At 38.8% G+C, this 16380-nt stretch overlaps 1 protein-coding gene across 1 annotated transcript in view; it reads right to left on the bottom strand.

Moving 5' to 3' along the window:
- Positions 1–344: 344 nt before the first annotated feature.
- Positions 345–16380, bottom strand: part of DCHS2 (dachsous cadherin-related 2) — a 223280-nt gene continuing 207244 nt past the window's right edge. Inside the window, exons 17-20 of the mRNA XM_055336271.1 lie at positions 8767–8897; positions 6648–6934; positions 5644–5776; positions 345–3291 (exon numbers count right to left, since the gene is read on the bottom strand). Of these exons, the coding sequence (XP_055192246.1) occupies positions 671–3291; positions 5644–5776; positions 6648–6934; positions 8767–8897 (3172 nt within the window). The 3' untranslated portion in view covers positions 345–670. The remainder of the gene's footprint in view (positions 3292–5643; positions 5777–6647; positions 6935–8766; positions 8898–16380) is intronic.

Below are 16380 nucleotides of genomic sequence, written 5' to 3'. Positions count from 1 at the left end.
CTATCAAGGACATGCATCTCTGGTTCATTTAATCAGGAATAATTTTCTTATTTGGCACAGTTATGACAAATTTCATTCTTAATTTCTCATTAGATTTCTGAAAGACATCATATTAAAATTCAAATTATGGCAAAACTCCCTAACTGTGGCATATGGGGAAAGGAGAGAAATATATCTCTAAACATACCAGATCTACAGAAAATCACTTCATTTTAACATTTACGTTTATCCTTTCCCACTTTCCCTCTCCATTATTTTCTGTCCTACACTCATTCCTTATTCAGTCTTTACTCACTTATTTTAGATATGGTGGCGTAATCAGCAGTACTATGGCCGGACTGCACAATACTTATTTTTCATTTATTTCCACATAAGCATTTTGGCAGCCGGTCTAGCTCATTGTTTTCCTTTGGAGGTTGAGTTCTACAGAAAAGCAGATATAAGAGAATATACACTACTTCTATATACAAATCTGAGTCCTAAGAGCAAAACATAAAGGCTAAAAGAGGGGGTAACTTCTCATTAAGGCTGGAAGAAATTTGAGAGGCTTAAATGAGCAGATTGCGAAAACCCCCACTGCTCCTTAACCGATCTTGAGGAGCGAGCTTAAGGAGGTCTTGCTCAACCATTCACGACCAATGGTGAGGGGGTGCTTGGCATCACAATCATATTAGATTTGAACTTCATCTTCTGCTTTAAGTCCATGGCACGTACCACTCAGACGGGCTCCTGGGGATTCCCCACGTGACGACAGTGGGGTCAAGGCAGGGGTCTGTGGGGTCAACAGGAAGAGTGGTGGAGAGAAGCTGGGAGCCATGGCTTCGGGCAGAGAACTGAGATGGTAGGGAAGTGGGGAATGTGGGTATTTGTGATGCACTTGGCCCGGGGTTCTGGCTGGCATTCTTGGTGGAACTGCTTTAATCCCAGGCTGGGCTACTGCTGTAATCAAAGGTGGTGGGAAAACCAAAGACTTCTCTTTAGGAATGCCAGGTGTATGTAAATGTTCGTCCTTTAGTTTTGCAATGTCGTTAAATACCGAGGCGAGAGGTTGGAACTTGGGTTCCCAGCTGAGGAGATAATTCCAGTGGTAGTTGCCTCTTGAATTGTGATTAGAGGTTCTCTGGGTGGAAAGAGCCGTGCATCTGGCCTCCTGATCATCTGAAATAAAGACGGACTCTCTCCTGACATCGGCCTGGATGCTCTCTTTTCTTTCTCTCTTCTTTAGAGTCTGGGGTAACACATTATTTTGGACATAGGTTGTGTCACAGTTTTCTCTTTCTTCTTCCTCAAATGCATGGCTGGTTCCTACTATTTCAGTAGTGACCATCAAATCGGTTTCTCCAGACAAGCAGGAGAGCTGGTCTGAGTCCCTAGAGATTCCAGAGTCTGGGACCCTGGACTCCCGGTCGCTCAGGGCTGAGCCAGCCTCCTTTCTGTAAGGATGCTCATTTATCCTCTGGATTTCCTTATCTTCTGCAGTTTCTCCTTCCACAGAACAGTGGCCACTAGAGTTTGAGTGCCTGTACAGATTCACCATGTCTTTCTCCATGATACTCATTAGGCTCAGCCACTCTGGCAGGGAGTCTGTGGGCACTGCCTCATTACCGCCCTCATTAGTCTTCTGGAAGGGCTTGAGCATGCTGCCATCTGTGGTCAGTCTCAAACTGATATCTAAGGATGACGATGTTTTCTTTTCTTCGTAATTATTTGTTGTGTCCTTTTGTTTGTGTCTTACAATCAACACAATTAGAATGAAGATGAGCATCAGAAACACTACAAAGGAGACCGTGAGGCTGATTGAAAAGCTGTGGCCTGATACCACTGAGGCTCGTCCTTCCGAGAAAGAGGACACGTTCACAAACACAGTACACAAGGTAAACCTGGAGTCCGGTTTGGGGCTATGAGCGATTATCTTCATTTCAATGATGTCTTGTTCACGGAACTGACTTCTAACTAGGGGAGGTGCCCTAGTCAAATAGATATGTCCATTAGTTCTGTTTACTAAAAAGAAAGGAGACGGGGTTTCCAAAGAGTACAGAACAACTCCATCCAGACCAGCATCTGCATCTGATGCTTCCACCCTGCCAATCAGCTGTCTCACTTTATTCTTCTCTGGAAGGTTGAAAAAATACTGATCTTGAGTAAAGATGGGTTCAAACTCATCTACTCCTTCAATATCCAGCCAAACCGTTAGAGAGGCTGTTGAGTCACCCTTGTCTTTTGCCTGAATTGTCAGGCAGTATTTATTGTCACTTTCATAGTCAAGGATTTGCTGAGTGTGAATCTCCCCTGTTAAGGGGTCAATGAGGAAGGGATCATGATCACGAGGTATCCCCTGAGTGATGGAACAGGGTGATAACACAGAATAGGTCAGCTCTCCATAAGGACCTGCATCAAAATCCAAAGCATTCACGGAACATGCGGTGGAGAAAACAGGCACATTTTCAGGAACAACACAATTTAAGCTTGAGAACATAAAGTGAGGTGCATGGTCATTATCATCCAGGACATTGATAAACACAACTGCAAAGGAAAAATGCTTCTTTTCTTCATCTGAGGCTTGAACCGTTAAAGTGAATTTTGTCGTTTCTTCATAATCCAGAGGTGCAATCAGATAAAGAACTCCAGTGTTTTCTTCCAAGTGAAAATGCCCCTTCTCATTTCCAGAGATTATGTGGTAGATGATTTCTGCGTGTGAACCCACATCACGGTCATCTGCAGAGACCGCAGTGATGTGACTCCCTAGAGGGGTACTTTCCTTGACGTGGGCATGGTATTTCAGACTGCTGAATTTCGGAGGGTTGTCATTGACATCAAGTACTTCTATTGCCACAGTGGCTGTGGAGCTCAATGGAGGGAAGCCGTGGTCAGATGCCAGAATGACGAGCTTATGACAGGAAGCTGCTTCTCTATCCAGACTGTGGAGCAACACCAGGTAACCAATTTGCTTAGAAGGATATTCTGAAGGAAGAAAACTAGTTTCCACATGGAAATTGTTCTGCAGATTACCACTGATGATGGAATAATCAACATGTGTGTTTTCACGGGTCCAGTCATGGTCAATGGTTGAAAATGTGACAAGCGTGCCTCCAACTTGAGCATCTTCCCTTAAGCTGAGATTATAATATTCTACCGTAAACTCAGGGGCATAGTTGTTCACATCCTGTATTTCTATCTCTACTAAGGCAAGAGCCCTCAGGTCAGGAATTCCACCATCACTGGCTTCAACAAGAAACTGAACTGTTGACTTTTTATCCAGAAGTAATATAGGATTGATAGTAAATATTGTGCCTGAAAAACAAGACATAGCATTTCAACCCTGTGAAATTAAAATTTCAGGACCCAGTTGTCAGCAAATATTCATCAAATATGTACTAATGTATTTAGTTATTTGGTAGATTTGTTATTTAAGTTACAACCAAGAGTAACTCCAATTAGAAATTTTAAATTACCATAATTATACTTCGGTAACACTTAAGATCCAGAAGTAATATTCCCGGCATTCGCTCTATTAAATACATGTGCCACTTGAAGATGACTTTGCCACACATGTCTCTTAATTTTTTTTTTTGTATAATAAGCTGTCCCATTACCATTTTTTTTAAATGCATTGTTGGGATCCCTGGGTGGCGCAGCCGTTTAGCGCCTGCCTTTGGCCCAGGGCATGATCCTGGAGACCCGGGATCGAATCCCACATCGGGCTCCCGGTGCATGGAGCCTGCTTCTCCCTCTGCCTGTGTCTCTGCCTCTCTCTCTCTCTCTCTCTCTCTCTCTGTGACTATCATAAATTAATTAATTAATTTAAAAAATTTTTAAAAATGCATTGTTATTTTAAAAATGTATATTTCATTCTGCTACCCATAGACACAGGTTTGTACAAAGACATTCTAGTATAAAGATATTGATTCTGGAAACACAGACTGACATTCATTCTAGTCAAAGGAGGGTAGTATATCTGATAATGCTGAGTTGCAACTATTGCTTAATTATGGAGGTGTCTTTCCTAAAGCTCTTCGCTAATTCAGCAAGTAGATTTCTTTCTTATTGATGAGATACACTTCACACATTTTATTATTTTTAAGATAGAAATATGTAAGTAGAGTCTCACCGTGAACTAAATTGATCTGATAGCATTTAAATGTTTTTTTTAAAGATTTATTTATTTTGAGGTGGGGGAGAGACAGAGCAAGTGGGGGCAGGGAAGGAGGCTGAGAATCTCAAGCAGACTCCACACTGAGCATGGAGCCCAATGTTGGGCTCAATCTCACGACCCTGAGAACATGACCTGAGCTGAAATTAAGAGTTTGACTCTGTAGTGACTGAGCCACCAAAGCGCCCCCCACTTAATGTTTTAATACATTCTAATCAATATCTCATTGCAAAGCTTGTTGATAACACATGTCAAGCAAAAGTGTTGCTAGGATTAAGTGCTCAGAGGGACGACCTTACACTGTGATGTGCTGTGGCCAGGATAGCAGTTGATGTCATTTCAGCACTGTGCATCCCCTACCACCCACCCCCTAAAAAAGAGAGGAGAAAAGAAAAGCCAAATTTCTAACATGTTTATATCCATACAGTAGCATCCACCCGCAGGTTGTGTGGCAGCATGACCTACTTCTCCCTGGTGAAACACTCCATGGGCCTCACACTGGTATTTTGTGATTAAATTCTTCTTGGGGGCAATCCTGAGGTTAATGTTTTTTAATGAGATATAACTAACATGTAACATTCTGCTAGTTTCAGGTGTACAACCTAATGATTCAATATCTGTATATAGTACAAAGTGGTCCCCACAGTAAGTCTACTTATCATCCATCATCCTGAGGTCAATTTTTAAATTACTTCTCACTTATGAAATAATGGGTGTGTGGAGATGGGGAACACACAGAGTAACATGTCCCAGGCCCTGTTCTTTTCTAGAGTGTGCTCTGTTAGGGACAATGTTTTGCTAATCATGATATCGTATCAAATTTAATTTTTCCTATTTACCCATTGTTTTCCCATTTACCCATGCTTTCTCTATACAATTCTTAACTGTTCTAATCTGAAATCACTTGCTTGAATGCATTTCATGACCACAAATGACTTGCTTTCTGATAAAAATATAAAGAGCCTTGGAAGGCATCAAATAAACCGGAATACTACAATTTTTCTGGGTGCAGATGCTCAAATAATTTTCCTTTTTCATTTTTTTGTCCTTATTGAATGTATTATGCTATTATTGAACTCAATGTACTCGGCTTGGAAGAAAAGTTCCCACACTCTTGTAGCCTGAAATCCTCAGTAGTAAATGAATCCCTTCAACTTTATTTTGATGCTTGTTGAGGGCTGAGACAAATACCTAAACTGTCCTGGGTTGGACTGATGAACTGGGTGTTTACTACACTGGGGTCTCTGAAGTTCTGTGCATTTGCCAGAATATAATCAATTCCTTTTGCTTTCCAGCCACTGAGATGTAGTAGTAGAGAAGGAACACCAGGATTTGTTACCACGGCATTTGATGTGAAGAGAAATTAGAAGGGTGGCATCTATAATATCAGGGAGTGAGGTGGAAACATTTGAGGAGCATTTGGAAAAGATTATTTCAAGCTTCTACCCTGTAACTCAAACCTATGAACACTACAACCACAATAAATAACTCACCATTCATTGGATCAATTGAAAATTCTTTAGAAGAGGAAAGGATTCTGTAAGAAATGTTCTCATTGCTTTCTATGTCTGTGGCTGCCACGGTCAGCACTGAGTACCCCACAGGTGCCCATTCGGGAACAGTGACCTGAAGGAAACAGAAAGAAATGAGTCTTGTGCTTACAGGCTAGAGCTATTTTCATGAACAGGGCCAGAAAGCAAAATCATTATATTCATTTTGCTTATGGAAAATACACATGTTAATTTATAGAGCTGATATATTAAGAACATTGTTTCGAAGTCTCAGAATTCAGAAAAACAAGATTAAAAACATTTCATTTAGTTTTGATTTTTATTATAAAAAATCCATCTAAATTATTTCTGCATGGTAGAGGATAGTTAATAAATCCACTAGCGCAGTTTTTACAGACAGAAGATCGTTATTTAGGTTAGTTTCCCTACTGTGTTTCTGCTTAAACCATGCATTTGCTACATGCAGAAGTCCTGAAGCCCATTTCCAAGTACTTAGTTGAATGCTATTATTGTCTTTACTTCTATAAACATATACTAAGGTGTAAAAAAATAAAATTTCCACTTCACAGTTTTGTTCATGATTGGTTTCTGCAAAAGGTTCATCAGTATATTCCAAAGATATGGCTAGGAAAGAAAGAGTTTTCCCAAATTAATTGGTGATAACCCAAACCACTGTATTATCTGGTACCTTTGCAAATATTAGGCCAGTTCTGATTGTTATGAATAACTGGATTCCAATCCCTACAAATTAAAAAAAAAGATGCTATATGTAGCTAAGAAATTGACTTGAATGAGCTATTTAGCTCCACAGGTACTTACCAGAGCTTCCACGATATTGAATATACAACCTTCAGCCTCAACTAAGTCATTGAAACCTGTGAATACTGCCTGTCTGAATCAGTCTGTCAACAGTGGTAGGCTTACATTATTCCCTATTCTTTTCGACTTTGGCTATGGTTTCAGTATCTCCTTATTAAGCTCTTTACCTGGTAAGAATCTTGAGAAAATACTGGTGGGTTATCATTGACGTCCACCACACGGACAATGAGCGTTCCCTCTGTGTCATGCACAGTATCAGAAATTTGGATGAACAGCTCATATTCGGTAGCTTCTTCAAAATCCAATGTTTCCACTAGCACCACCGCTCCAGTGTTCCGATCGATAGCAAACTTGGTCCCAAGATTACTCTCTTTGGCGAAATTGAAGATGAAAGTTGGATTCAAATCCACATCATGAACTGATATCTGAGTCACAACTACACCAGGCAAAGAATCTGCAATAGTCATGACCAATGTCAGCCTCCATTAAAATCCATCCTTTGAAATACTTTTCTTTAATAGTTCAATCCAAACATTTTAACTTTAAGTCCAACATGATTTTCTGTTTCTTGGCATGATTTCTCATACAAAGCTCATTACGAGCTGAACAAAAACTCTGAAGAATTTATGAGCCCAATAAAGTGAAAATCTACCAGTGAGTAGGGAATTGAGGAGGTAAAGTATATTCGATTTTTATATTGCATTTTTTTTTATCATATGCGTGCAACACCATTCCAGGACGAAGGAACATTCTCAGCCACTTATTTATCCTACATAGTTTCTGTATTAAAATCACATATTCATGGGGAATATGGGTGGGAAGAAGGTTATTACTCAAAACAATAATACAAAGCATACAGTTGTGAAACGCAAACAAGATTTAAATGACAATATTGGTATACCAACTTAGAAATACTTGGTTCCTTGTACTTATTTTTGTAAAATTATTGCTTATGGAGTGGCATATATAATGCTTCCTTCTCTTAAAAACCTGACTCTCAAAATTATCCAGACTATGGAAAGACAAAGTATGTATTGTGGCAGTGATAAGAACAAATCTCTCATATTACCAAAAAAAAAAAAAATCCACAAAATAGATGGCATGCTAAATGTCTATCAAACATGCTACATGTGTTCTTTAGTCCAAACTGTCATAAAAGGGACCTGGTTTTTAAGCTGACAAGTATGGTGCAGGTAGAAAGGTACTCCGAATAGTTCCCCTCTATATGAGACATAGGTAATTTTCATATTTTGGGTTTGAACATTCTGGATGTGCATCCACCACTCCTTACCCTATTCAGTATATGTTTTGATTTTTTGCCATTTGTTCTTGTGATGTGCTGATAATGGGCACATTGCTGCATTTTGATGCTAATACACATCCTTAAGAATAATACCTTTGGTAAAAAGCAAAGCAAATGGAAGTATATCAAATGGGTGAGAAGCAAGAACTGGAGAATCTTTTCTTTGTAGAATATTTCAGAGTATTTGTGGGTATCCCTATGCATCTACAAATATATCCCTCTGTGAGTGATTATTTGTTTGGAAGCTAAACATCCTAAAATGTTAGAGACATCTTAGGAATAAGTTGGATATTAATAGTGAAAGGAGGGAGGCCAGCACTTTTTGCAATTTCAGTGATAAAGAGTTGGCTTGGATTTACCAGTATGGCCACTGACCATGGATAACTGTGGGATTGCAGACTATGGAGTCGTAGAAGCCAGGGACCCAAACTGTTAAGATTAATTAGCATATCATGTAAAATTTTGTATTTTCTACTTCTACCATTAATGTGGTAAAATTTTTCTGTAAATGCTGAACTTTAGTTTACACTAGAGGAAAGTGATGACTTTGTGCAATGAGCAGCCCTTCATTTATGACCTGTGATTCGTATACTGCCAAGACTGACAAAATTACCAGTCTATGGACATTGCTTCTTCTCAGAGGAGCTTTGGAATGATCATCAGAGCTAACAAAGTATGCTTCTTCATGGAGTAGATTTGTTTTTTGAGAACTATCTGCACACAAAGAACAATGTGTGCAATGGCAGTTCGAGCCTGGGGAACTGGCCTCCTGATGACTTAAAGGCAAATCCCAGCTTCAACATTTAATGTCTTTGACATTTGATATTTAACTTTTGGCCATCAATTCTCCATTCTGTAAAATGAAGACAGAAGCTGTCCATGTTGCGAGGTTCTTGAAGATTAGTACTTGTGTTTCTTATAACGCCTGGCTGGTAGATGATATTACACAAGTTACACCCATGATTCCATATTGGCACACTTACTTTCTGCAATTTCCACTGCTTCGGAGGGGAGAAAAGCCGGGGCATTGTCATTTATATCAGTCACCCGTATCTTGATCACACTTGTACCAGAAAGCCTGGGTATCCCTTTATCTGTGGCTTGCACAATCAAGCTGGTTTGGAAAAAGAATCAAGGCATGTAATCCATTTTCCAGAGAATTACAAAAACAACATAAATACTGAATATCTAGTTGAAAACTTAAAAGTGAGCTAACTAGCTACTTTTATTTCTCCCCCTGGCTTTTTCTAAATGGCATCATTTGAAAATTTATTTCATCAGAACGGGAGCCTGAAATTTATTTATTTTTGATGCATTTAGAGCATCAAATCCAGCAAGCCACCAGAAGTCATGTGGCATTTAAAACCAATGAGCCATTTCTGAAGACAGACTGTAGAATTTAATCCGTTCCTACCAAGAACAACCTAAAAAATGCAAACACCAATATCTGGTCTTTGGATAAGAAGATTACCTCCACCTTACCATGCATGGCCTGGATATTGCTACATATTTACATTTTACTGTAACAACACAAGATAGAGCCATTAGAAGATTGCTTTGTGTTGATATTATTTTAGATCCAAATTCAAAATTGATAGCAATTATAGAATTAAGAGAGGATGCTGCATGATTAATATACACACAAAAATGCATGATTGGCTATAACTATAGAGTAGGAGGGAAAGTCCATGATCTGAAATAATTTACATGCAATGATTTCCTCTCTCTTGGAAGATGGTACACCTATCTTCAGTAACTAAATTAGAAACCTTCTTAGTGTCTTCAACTTTTCCATTTCTGTCACCAACCTTCCAATATCCAACTAATTATGAGCCTTACAGATTTTACCTCCTGAATATCACTTGGATCAGTTTTCGCAACCACTTCAGTCCTGCCTTCAGAGCCTCAGGCAGGCTGATCAACCATCATGCTTTGCCCAGGACTGAAGGTTTCCTGGGACATGGGACTTTCAGGTTTGGTTTTTTAGTTTTGTTTTTTTTTTTTAATAAATAAAACCAGGACAGCCCTGAGCAAACCAAGGCAAGTTGGTCTCTGTAGCCTCATCCCTGCATCATCTTTACCTGGAATGTTCTGTATTCATTATATCCTTTCCCACCTGTAGTACATGTTTGTTCACCAATCTTCCTACTGCCCCTGTCAATCCCACACACTGCAATTCAACAGTTCCATCTAACATCCTAAACTAAAAACCTGACTTCTCTATTGAAAACTTTTCCTTGGCTCTGCATGTCTGCCAGAGGTAGTCCGGGCCTTGAGCACATACATACACATGACCTCTTCTGACTTGGCTTCTGCCTGGAATTCCTATCCCTGTACTACCCATCCTCTTGATCTTCCAAAGCTCACATCTCTGGGAAGCTTTCCCTGACCACTGCTCTGATTTGGATGCCTCTTTCTCTATCCCACAGCACCCTGTACTTTCTTCTAACACAGCAGTCATCATCCTTTGCATCATCCTCTGCATTGATTATCTGCCTCTCCTCTAAGTTTCTTGAGGGCATGTGAGCTATTCTACTTGATTTTTTAAAAACATATGTTGAGGGCTGTTTTCTCAAGACTTGTCTAAGATTATGAGTGTATTATATGACAGAACCAGGATTCAGGCCCAAGTCTTGGTTGACTGGAAAGCCTGTGCTCTACTAACTGAGGTCCACTATACATTTTCAACATGCCTCTCTTACTGTGCATATATTATGCCCTAATGTATAATCATTAGTTTTTCACTCCCCTCTAAACACTATGAATTCCAGGAGGGCAGCTGAGTAGTGATGTGAGTTATCAATCAGAAGACAGTCTTTATCTCAGAAGTGATGCGAGTCTTAGTCCGTGATTGATACTAGCTTTTAAGAAACTGAGTCTTGAAAAAAAAAAAGAGAAACTGAGTCTTGAAAAAAAAAAGAGAAACTGAGTCTTGGAAGTTGACACATTCTACTTCCTTTTCCCTTAGCTTACCTGAGTAAGTGTTCTATCTTTCCAATCTTACATGTAAAATAAGCATTAACTCTTTCTTGGTTTAAATCCCACATAGGGGTGTCTGAGTGGCTCAGTCAGTTAAGCATCTGCCTTTGGCTCAGGTCATGATCCCAAGGTCCTGGGATCAAGGCCCACAACCAGGCTCCCTGCTCAGTGGGGAGCCTACTTTTCCCTCTCCTTCTGCCCCTCCCCCTGCTTCCTGCTTGTCCTCTCTTGCTCTCTCTCTCTTTCTCAAATAAATAAATATTAAAAAAATAAATTCCACTTAATAGCAAATAATCACTGTCTATCTACTGTTCATGACGCACACAGGCTGCCTTCTACACTACCAGAGCTGCGACATTAGTAAAACAACTACTTGAATTTCACACTTCTGGAGCTTAGGAATCATTCCATCTGGAAAGTTTGTTTTGTTAGCATGAACCTAAGTCAGGTACATATGGAAAATTTTTACTAAAAATAAACAAATCATAATGTTCTCTGCCTTTGCTGCCTGCCCATCCTCAGTGTCATACTAAAAGCTCAGCCAAGGGATCCCTGGGTGGCGCAGCGGTTTGGCGCCTGCCTTTGGCCCAGGGCGCGATCCTGGAGACCCGGGATCGAATCCCACGTCGGGCTCCCGGTGCATGGAGCCTGCTTCTCCCTCTGCCTGTGTCTCTGCCTCTCTCTCTCACTGTGTGCCTATCATAAATAAATAAAAAAAATTAAAAAATATTAAAAAAAAAATAAAAATAAAAAAATAAAAGCTCAGCCAAGATATCAAAGTTATGGCTCTGTCAGTTCTACTAGAGTTGCGTCCACCCTTATTTTTACAATGTTACAATATCAGGGGTTTTATATAATGCCTATGTCAACTTAAAAAAAAAACTAGAATCTTTGATATGGAGGAAAATATACAATTCAGTTTCAAAATATAAAGATGAGTAAACAGTTCCTCAGTAGCTTGGAGAACAGATGAAAAACTATGAAGGCAGACCCACCAAGATTCTACACGTAACTTCTGGGAGACCTCAAGTTTTCTCTGATGGCTCCTTGGCAGTCTTTGTAAAATTATTGGTTGTAACCAGTCCAACTGGCTCTGGCTTTCAGAATGCTGCCCTGATTAGTACATCAGCAGAGATTAAAAATGAAACTGAGCAGATTTAGAACCAGCCCATTCTAATTCAGAGCATATTTCTCCTATTCAACCAACCACAGGAAGCTTCTTTTATCCTGTTAAACTTTAGATGGGACCTTGAGCAAGAAGTATCCTTCCCTATTGCCTTAACAAATACTGAAGGTGGTAGGTGATTTTTCAAAATATTGTCTCAACAGTATCTTAAATGTCTACCAAGAATTGCAGGTTTCTTCTGAAATTCTCAGAAAAACAAAAATATCAGCCAACATCAGAAACATATATGAAAAGAAGAGCTGTGACTTCAGTTATATCTACACAGGTTTTATCTTTTCTTCCTCCTAAGATTCTATGGTAATGGTAGCAGAAGAATTGAAAATAAGGTATCTGTCCATAAGGCTAAAACAAAATGGAAGAAGATATTGGTGGGTAGAGGTGGTAAAAAGTCTCAACAAATTTCTGGAAAATGCAAGCAGATTTGGGAGTGGTTATAGACAAGTGGGTAAGAGGAAACCACAGATTGAAATATATTTGAAGGGACATAAGGATGAGTGGGGAAGATTTGGCCCCACATTACCAATGAGAGACACAAGACATGACAAGGGGTAGGGTGAGATATTGAGTTAAAAAATAACTTGAAGATTACTTTAAACTCAAAATACAGAACAATTAATCCTTTGCCCATTGCTCTTTACTCCCAGGCAAAAGAATGCCTAATTTTTATACTCAGTATTATTTAATTTGAACATAAAAGGACTATCCTTGGAGCAATAAAAGTCCTTCCCAAAGTAAAAAAGGAAGTCTCTCTATTTGTATGTCATTCTGCAAAGTAGTCAACTTCCTCTCTGGTTCATCTGAAAGTGAAGTGTGCTGGTCATAAGCTGTGCCAGCCTACTCAGAGACTCTAATGACTTTGCTGTTGCCTCACTCAGAACCACGGATCATTAGTTACAGAAATTCTCCAACATGAAAAAAAGAGTGTAGAACAGACAAGGAAAAGAAATAAACCCCAAAGAACCAGAGATCTTGAAAGAACAAAAGAAAATATAAAAAAAATTCTAATTAATGTTCTTGGAGAGCTATCAGAAGATAATACAGGCATGAAACAAGAACAAGATGCTATGGAAAAGCAGAAAGATCAAGAAAGCTTGTGGAAATAAATATATACCTATAAATATATAACATCTCCTTAAACTCCTTAAAATGAGGAATATTTTTTTTTAGCTGATTCTAACCCAAACACATTTTGAAACTTTTTTTTTAATGTATTCTAACCTCTCCCTGTGGTTTCCATGACCATTTTTTCCAGGTTCTGTTCCTTTTATTCCCTGAATCTATTCTGCTGACTTCTGTTTGTATGCTTGATCCTCAAGTAGTGATAATCTTCCAAATTCTCATTTTGCAGACTTTCCCTAGGTAATTCCATTTTACATATTTTTCCTAAATGAATCTTAAATCTAAATCTTAGATGGAAACCTCTTTCCCAGGTTCCAGATCAGTATTTTAATTGCCTAAGGAATGTCTTAACTTTTGTTTTGCACTAGCCCTTCAAATTCAAAATGCCCAGAAAAATCCCAATCCCAATCCCCATTCCAACCCCAATTCTAATTCCTGCCTTTCCTATGAGGAAACTTCAAAATCATTTTCTATCTCTTTCCTTGTTGAATAAATCCAACTATTGGCCATGTTCCTATGACTTCCGTACCTGAGTTAATTAGTATGTTCTCTTCTACCATGCCCATTGCTTCATCCTCATTAGTAGACTCTTCACAGTCATTGTCTAGTTTAACTAATCTGTCTGATGCTGGTTCCCTATCTTGCTATTCATCTGTTACCAGATGTCTTTTAAAAATGAAGATCTGAGCATGCACCCAATTGCTTATACTTCTATATGGCCTATCGAATCAAGTATTTCCATTACATGGGATATAGAGACCCTTAAAACTTGCCTGCCACCTACCAGTCTCTTTTTTGTTGTTGGTTTTGTTTTGTTTTTCAGACCATCATAAATTTGTTTACAATTTTACCAGGGTATAATTGGCATACACCACTGTGTAAGTTAACAATTTTACCAGGGTATAATTGGCATACACCACTGTGTAAGCGTATAACATAAAAATTTGACTTACATATATGGTGAAATTATTGTCACAATAATTTAGTTGACATCATTTCACACAGATACAAAAAAAGAGAGAAATTATTTTTCCTTGTATTGAGAGCTCTTAAACCTACTCTCAACAACTCTCAGCTATACCACACAGTGGTGTAAACGATGTCATCATGTTGTATATCATGTCCCCAGTAGTTCTTTATCTTGTGACTGAAACTCTGTACCTTTGGCCACCTTCCTCCTATTCCTCCACATTCCCAGCCTTTTTTTCATTACCCCACACTCAGTTGCTTCTCAGGTACACTGTACCACTTGTTACTTCCAAACATACTGTATAAACACTTTTGCATATGCATGAATTTCCTGCTTTTTGCCTGAAATGTCTTTTATTCTTTTTTTTTTTTTTTCCACAGGGAGTCAGCAGGATGGGGCTGCAGTCCCAACTCTGCTGTTTATGAGTCATGTATTTTGGAAAAGATAATGAACATCTCAGCTGACTTCCTACCTTGTACACATAATTGATTTTCAGTATTTTTCTCACGGTCATAACAAGCCCTCAGTGGAGAGTATGAGTTTGGCGTTGCTCCTGCCAATAAAAAGTTCAAGCTCTTTGAACTTGAATATTTTTGCTACAGAAACTGAATATTTAAACTTTTAAATTAACTCTTATTTGCCTAAAGTTTTTTTTTTTCTCATTTTGTGTTTCATAAATACACAGGTATGTTCTCTGCAGATTCATTCACATGCTACAACAGGAAGCCCTACTAAGACCACTCACACGGGCAAGAATCCCCTCAATTCTACCATTTACTAGCTGTGTATTCTTGGCAAACAACTTTATTCTCTGAACTTTAATTTCCTCTTTCTGTAAATCTTAATCGGTTATGAGAATTCGACATTTAAAGCAGCTCCATAAATGGCAACTATTGTGATTATTAATATGCCTCTTGCCATGGGTTATAATGGTGCTTGATTTTTTTAGTTCCCTAAAAACAAGAACTGTGGCATGCTTCATAAATAGTTTTTAAAAATTCAGAAATATCAGTCAGATAGAACTTAAGGTCTATTTTACAGTCTGTCATGACCTCTCCACTGAGCTTTCTTATATATGGCTTAATAAGAGGCCTAAAAATTATTTAATTTTTCTTTAATGCCTCAGTATATTGAGTATAATCAGAACTGAAAATATCTTTTTCTCCTTCATTTTAGAATTGGGAATATTTTCTTCAATTGGACAAATAGCAGTACTTCAAAAGAAAAGTTAAAAGCTGAATGTTACCATTTCCAAAGCATCCACTAACTACGCCTGTTGACAAGGGAAAAGTGATCCTATATTTCCTGTTACTTTAAATATCAGGGAAAGCACTAAGGAGGAAGAGAAGCCACATGGGGGTGAATACTGGGGAAAGCATGAACAGGCAGGAGGTTTAAAATACTTCCTTGCTTTGGTGATAGTTGAGACTGTGTATGTGTGTGTGTCTGTGTGTCTGTGTGTGGTTGTCCCTGTACCTCTCTGTGGCCCTGTGTGTATAGTTCAAATTCTCTCAGTTCTCCAGGCCTTGAGTTAAATTCTTCATGGTGAACTGGAGAGGGGCACTTTTAAATATTGGGACCAATTTAGACGTTGGGAACATTGAAACAATGACGCAAATAGGAAAAAGCTTAAAGGAGTCTGATTTAATTGCTAATTAGGCTCCATTGAGTAAGAAGAACATAAGGACAGAAGGTCATTACAATCCGGAAGTGCTTAGTTTCTGGAACACAGCAGATCTTCAATAAGCTCTGAATTTGTCATTACTCAGGTGGCATGGGGCTGAGACTTAACCTACAGTCATCGACAGAGCAAGAAAATCAGCTTTATGCGTAAAATGACTGTAGAGACAAGGTAGCAGAGACGGGCGTAACATAGTTATACAGCCGGTTTTAATATATTTATACAATAAGCATCATAACAATTGATTACATTAAAATATTACCGAAAAGAATCCTACTAGTTAATACAGGGTAAGGCCTTAAACTTTGCAAATGCTTTTGAAGTCATATTTTGAAATATATTAAACAAAAAGAACTAAACAATCAAATTTTTAGAGCCGGGAAGGTTTTCAGAGGTTAATGAATTCAACCCGTCCTGTAACAGATCCCACTGTAATCAGCTCAGCCACATGCATCTACTGCACTTTCTTCATTAAACATGAAAGCAGTCTGGCCTAGGAGAACACTGGCACTCCGGGCTTTCACATGCCTGTTTTTCCTCTGTGTAGAAGGTCTGCTCCGTAGCTTGTACAGTGGAAACAGTGGGAGTCAAAATCAGAACACTTGGACTCGAGCCTCTGTTTGATCACTAGATGGTTCTGTGGCCCTGAGCAAGCCACCACA

The sequence above is a fragment of the Nyctereutes procyonoides genome, unplaced genomic scaffold (genome assembly GCF_905146905.1).
Source record: "Nyctereutes procyonoides isolate TBG_1078 unplaced genomic scaffold, NYPRO_anot_genome, whole genome shotgun sequence".
Classification (NCBI taxonomy): Eukaryota; Metazoa; Chordata; class Mammalia; order Carnivora; family Canidae; genus Nyctereutes; species Nyctereutes procyonoides.
Note: the sequence above shows the minus strand (reverse complement) of the source record. Positions and strands in the feature narration are given on the sequence as shown.